The 5792-nt window shown below is 50.2% G+C and overlaps 1 protein-coding gene across 1 annotated transcript; it reads right to left on the bottom strand.

Moving 5' to 3' along the window:
* Window positions 1–322: 322 nt before the first annotated feature.
* EEF1A1 (eukaryotic translation elongation factor 1 alpha 1) lies at window positions 323–4945 on the bottom strand. Its single transcript, XM_042803312.1, has 8 exons — window positions 4826–4945; window positions 3886–4076; window positions 2777–2956; window positions 2338–2634; window positions 1930–2080; window positions 1480–1736; window positions 1034–1268; window positions 323–725 (listed from the first exon to the last, which is right to left on the bottom strand). Exons 2-8 carry the CDS (start codon window positions 4027–4029, stop codon window positions 601–603), a joined length of 1389 nt encoding a protein of 462 aa, XP_042659246.1. The 5' UTR covers window positions 4030–4076; window positions 4826–4945; the 3' UTR covers window positions 323–600.
* Window positions 4946–5792: the final 847 nt, after the last annotated feature.

Here is a 5792-nt window from a genome sequence, read left to right as displayed (position 1 = left end):
CGTGTTTTCTTTCACACCGTTTTCTTCTTCCCAAGATCAAGTTTTCTCAGTTTACTCAACGCATCACAGAATGCATCAAAATACTCTGTTACCTGGCATTCGTGCTATCCAATCTAGAAGCCATCTTTAAAAAATAAAGCACCACAGAAATAAATTTTAAGGCTTAGATCAGTTAAAACTAAACCTGCAGCTGAATTTTGCTCTACTCTTCAGAAACAACGAGTATTTGCTTTGCAACTTCTGATGGTTATCCTTTCTGATCCCACCAGGACTGTATAGAGGTTTTTTTAGACTTAACATTAACCCAAAGAACACAGAGACATAGCATTGAACTTTTGCTTTAATGGTCTCAAATTCTGTGACAGATTTTTGGTCAAGTTTCCATTTTAAAAAATTTATCGATTTTAAAGACTAATAACTTAAACTGCCACGAAACAAATGGTCCACAAACATTCCTTTCCTTCTGAAGCTTTTACGATGCATTGTAATCATTAACCAGTCTTTTACTATTAAACTTAAATGGCCAATTGAGACAAACAGTTCTGAGACCTTTCTTCCACCACTGATTAAGACTGAGGTGGCAGCTGATGTACAGAATTTTCATTTAGCCTTCTGGGCCTTCTGGGCAGACTTTGTGACCTTGCCAGCTCCACCAGCCTTCTTGTCAACTGCCTTGATGACACCAACAGCAACCGTCTGTCTCATGTCACGCACAGCAAAACGACCTGCAAACAAAAACACGTCTCATGACTTTTGTCGAGGGCTACACACCCACAGCATTATCCACACAGCAGCACCACGCAGCTCGGGCTAAGTGGGCAAATACCACTCTAGTGGCAGACAACTGCGTGAGACTGGGACAGATACACACAGTCATCCAGAGTACCCCTGAAATGGGGATTCCGCTTCCACGTTGCTATTGAAGTCACAGCTTTTAGCAGCATTTTACAGAACACGCTACATCTCGACATTAGAAATCAAGGAGCGTCTTTTCCAGAGACCAGTATCGAACGCATTTTAGGAGATGCCTTACCGAGAGGAGGATAATCAGAGAAGCTCTCAACACACATGGGTTTGCCAGGGATCATATCAACGATGGCAGCATCTCCAGATTTCAGGAATTTGGGGCCATCCTCCAGCTTCTTGCCTGAACGACGATCAATCTTCTCTTTGAGCTCAGCAAATTTGCAGGCAATGTGAGCAGTATGGCAATCCAGCACAGGGGCGTAACCAGCACTAATTTGGCCAGGGTGGTTCAGGATAATAACCTAGAAAACCGAGTTAACACCAGGATAAGACATACCAGTATTCAAAATTACAAACCCAGGGATTTCACGTGATTTGCTTCAAACTAATGCACCCTGGAACACAAGTCTACTTCACTTTATAACTTAGTCTACCAGTAAGAAAGAACATGACTGCTGTATGTCACAAGCCAGAGCTGCATTTCAAACCCCTTCAAACAGCTGCCAAAATTACCTGTGCAGTGAAGCCAGCAGCTTCCATTGGAGGATCGTTCTTGCTGTCACCAGCAACATTTCCACGGCGAACATCTTTCACAGACACGTTCTTAACATTGAAGCCAACGTTATCACCAGGCAGAGCTTCGCTCAGGGCTTCATGGTGCATCTCAACAGATTTTACTTCAGTTGTAACGTTGACAGGAGCAAACGTAACCACCATGCCTGGCTTCAGAACACCAGTTTCCACACGGCCAACTGGTACAGTACCAATGCCTGCAAAAAGGAACATTAGTAATTTAGCTCAAGGAATACATGCCCTTACAGGAAAAAGAAAAAGAAACAACCCACTTCAGACAAGTATTCTGCATTTTCCACTTGAAAAAACAGCTCTCAGGCAAACAACTGCATCTCTGTTCCATACATCGGCTGCTGCTGGCAAGCTAGAAGCGCTACAGAGAACACATACCGCCAATTTTGTAGACATCTTGAAGAGGCAGACGCAGAGGTTTGTCAGTTGGACGAGTTGGTGGCAGGATGCAGTCCAAAGCTTCAAGGAGGGTGGTTCCACTGGCATTGCCATCTTTTCGGGTAACCTTCCATCCCTTGAACCAGGGCATCTGTAAGAAAAACAAACCCAGGCATAAACTGTCTGCCAATTTTAATGACACAGAGCTAGGAAAGAACAACTGGCCTATCTTAGCATTATCTCTGTATGCTATTGCAGAGTAAGAATTTGTGAAGCGCTGGGATTTGATTTTTGACCTCGGCACTTCAAAACGTAACTATTAAAAAACACATGCATTTCACTATTGCATCGTTTATCTCAATAATCCTCCTAGTTTCACTTCTTAATATAAACAAATGTCAAACCTACATTAGAGCTAGGCTCCAACATGTTGTCTCCGTTCCAACCAGAAATTGGCACAAAAGCTACAGTGTCTGGGTTGTAGCCAATTTTCTTGATGTAAGTGCTGACTTCTTTGACAATCTCTTCGTATCTCTTCTGGCTGTAAGGTGGCTCGGTGGAATCCATCTTGTTGACACCAACAATCAGCTGTTTTACACCCAAGGTGTAGGCCAGAAGGGCATGCTCACGGGTCTGCCCGTTCTTGGAAATACCAGCCTCGAACTCACCAACACCAGCAGCAACAATCAGGACAGCACAATCAGCCTTTGAAAAGAAAGAAAAAAAAAAAAAAACAACACCCTCATTATAATGCTTGCACATACGTAAAAATATTAGGGGGAACCCTCCCAACCAGCCAAGGAAAAATCTGTGTCAACTCTTAAAATCCTTAGTTCTATTCACATACCTGAGAAGTTCCAGTAATCATGTTCTTAATGAAGTCTCTGTGTCCAGGAGCATCAATGATGGTGACGTAGTATTTGCTTGTTTCAAATTTCCACAGGGAAATATCAATAGTAATACCACGCTCACGTTCAGCTTTCAGCTTGTCCAAGACCCAGGCATATTTGAAGGAACCTTTGCCCATCTACGGATTAGAGAGACAAAAAAAAAAAAAAAAGCCTTTCTTTTTTTCCTCTCCCCCTTTTTTTAAATGATGATACAGATTTTCAGTTACCTCAGCAAGATCACACACTGACTGGCTCAAGAGCATAATCTAAGAATAGTAAGTAGTTTAATACTAAAAAAATGTTGCTGCTTGTAAAACAAGCAACAAGATACATTGGTACTACCAGTGAGAGATGCCAACTGTTCCCTGTTATTTAACCTGCTGACACCTTCACCATCTTGACAGCTTGTTAATTGCACTAACACATCTTTATGATGCATCTCTTGAGCCTATGCCCTACTATCAAGTGTCCTCTACGAGTTTTAAGTTCTCTTATTAGTGCAATCCCTGTGATAATCAACTGCCACTCAGCCCAACATCAGCTGTATTTTGTCCTGCAGTGTGCTTCCAAGCTATGTTACTACTCGGGGTAAAAAAAGATTAAAAAAGTAGATCAGTAAGACTTTTAGAGGTTCCAACACCAAAATCTGTACCTTTCTCATTTTCAGAAGTAAACTTTATCATAGCAACTTCTTTATCCGCAACTAAATGTGAAGATTGAAGCTAAGAACTTCAGTTGTATTATGATTCCAGACGTAATTATGTCAGTGTAGCTTCAGACTATATTTCTTTTCCCTCTTTCTACACTTCACAATTTGAGCTTCGCCAAGTAACGTAATGGCGGCTTCCACGCTTCTGCACTTGTTCAACTACAGGGACAACGGCGCCCGAAGTGCCGCCCCATGGCCGCACAACACTTGTGCGCTTGTTCAGCCACCGGGACAGCCGCGACCAAACCGCCTCCCCGTGGCCACCAAACAGCTTGCAACGCAAGTTTTGCGCCTAAACCTCCCCCTGGTCATCCCTGCACCCCGCAATCCTGCTGGACGTCGCCGGCCCACACACACCTCAGCAGCTTCCTTCTCGAACTTCTCAATGGTCCTCTTGTCGATGCCGCCGCATTTGTAGATGAGGTGGCCGGTGGTGGTGGACTTGCCAGAATCGACGTGGCCAATGACGACGATGTTGATGTGGGTCTTCTCCTTTCCCATTCTGGATGCTCGTCAAGTTCTTCCTTTCGGCGGAAAAGAATCGGCACCTGGAAGTTCCCCAGAAAAATACCGGTTACGCCTGCGGTGCGGGCGCGGCCCCGGGCCGAGGGGGCGGCGATGGCGGCCCCGCTCGCAGGGCGGCCCGGCGGGATGGAGGCCCCGGCCCGGCCCGGCCCCGCCCCGCCGGGGGAGGGGGCAGAGGGGCGGAGCGGGCGGGCGTTCGGGGGCCCCCGCGGAGCGCCCCTCGCGTCGCCCCCTCCCCGCGCCGCCGCCGCCGCCGCCGGGTTCGCGTTACCCGCGGCGGGGCCGGGGCGGCGGCGCGGCGGGCCCGGCGGAGGGCGGGGCCGGCCCGCTCCTTTGTGTGACTCACCCCGCCCGGGCCAACGCGTCCTCCATTTTGTGGCAGGCAGGAAAAAGCCAGCCGCCATGTTTGGGATTTTTTTTTTTTTTTTTTCTTTTTCACTCGTGCCCGTCCCCCTCCCCCCACTCCACGGCGGCCCCCGAGCCCCGCCGCCACCCACCCCACGCCACCACGGTCCCGCCGCTCCACGAGACCCAGCCCGGCGGGAGCGCTGGGAACGCGCGTGCGTGTGATATCGAGAACGACGCGCCGCCAGGCACCCGGCGTGCGCTCTCCCGCCGGCCATGCTCTCCCGCCAGCGACCCCACCCCCCCCCCCGAGCGCCCCGCTCCGCGGTGGCGGCCACGCCCGGACTCGGCGCCCCCCCGGTCCCCGTCCCCCACCCCCCCGTTCCCCTCCCTCGGCCCCGGCCTGCCCCGCGCGGACGCGCCTCACCTGCGAGGCGGCGGCAAACCCGGAGCGAAAAAGACCGACGGCGTGAGCGCCGCCCCTTATATACCCTCGCGTCGGGGGGTGGGGCCTAAAGAACACGTCACCGCTCCCGGCGGCCCCGCGGCCCCGCCCGGGCAAAGGGCGCTCCCCGCCCCCGCGGGGCTTAGACCCCTCCCGCCGGTACCGGGAGCGCAACCACCCCCCCCCCCCCACCACCACCACCACCCAACCACCATCACGGGTGAGCGGACAACGGTCACCCGTGGGTAGCGGGAGCGCGGCGGGGCGGTGCCGGGGCAGCGGGGGAAGGGGACCGGCCCCTCCCGCCGAGAAGAGGCGCCGCGCCGCACCCGGGGACGAGGCGGCGTCACACGTTGCATCATGGCCCGGTCCCGGGGAGCGCAGCAGCTACAGGAAATCCCGGGGGAAGAGCCCCGGGCAAATTAATTATTATTTCTTATGAAGGACACAAAAGAACTGAGTCCCCAGGGGTAGCTCTGCTCTGCCCAGCCTACATTTGTTACTTGCTTAAGGTGACGGAATGCACGAACCCCCCCCCAACTCCTTACGTCGCAAGTCTCCCAGAAACAGGTGGGGGAGCAGGGAGAGAGCAGGAATTCCAGGAAATTTATTACACCAGAATAAGAAACTGCATCGTTTGGCTTTGGGAAAAAAAAAAAAAAAAATTTATCTTTCTTTCTTGTACTGTTAGAGAACAGAAGTTGGCATGGCTGAGAGAACTTTGGCAAGAGAATAAAAATCAAGGCAGACGCACCTTAAGCAAAGATGCATCTGAAGGGCAAATGTATTAAATGTGTTAAACTTAAGCGATCAGAATATGTAACTTCTGTGCAAGAAACCCAAACTGCAAGTAGTGTCCCTGTACTGTATTTTCACATGAGAAAACTGGCAGCCCTAGCAAATTATTTTTGATACTGTGGCAATGAGGGGTGACAAAACAGCTCACAAC

This window comes from Tyto alba, unplaced genomic scaffold (genome assembly GCF_018691265.1).
Source record: "Tyto alba isolate M040663 unplaced genomic scaffold, T.alba_DEE_v4.0 Super-Scaffold_40, whole genome shotgun sequence".
NCBI lineage: Eukaryota > Metazoa > Chordata > Aves > Strigiformes > Tytonidae > Tyto > Tyto alba.
This window is presented reverse-complemented; position numbering and strand designations above follow the sequence as displayed.

Coding starts and splice junctions, on each gene's coding strand:
- EEF1A1 (XM_042803312.1), bottom strand. CDS start 4,029: ATGGGAAAGGAGAAGACCCACATCAACATCGTCGTCATTGGCCACGTC. Junction 2,081..2,337: donor TGTTGGAGCCTAGCTCTAAT/GTAGGTTTGACA, acceptor TTTTTCTTACAG/ATGCCCTGGTTCAAGGGATG. Junction 726..1,033: donor CTCTGATTATCCTCCTCTCG/GTAAGGCATCTC, acceptor TTTTGTTTGCAG/GTCGTTTTGCTGTGCGTGAC.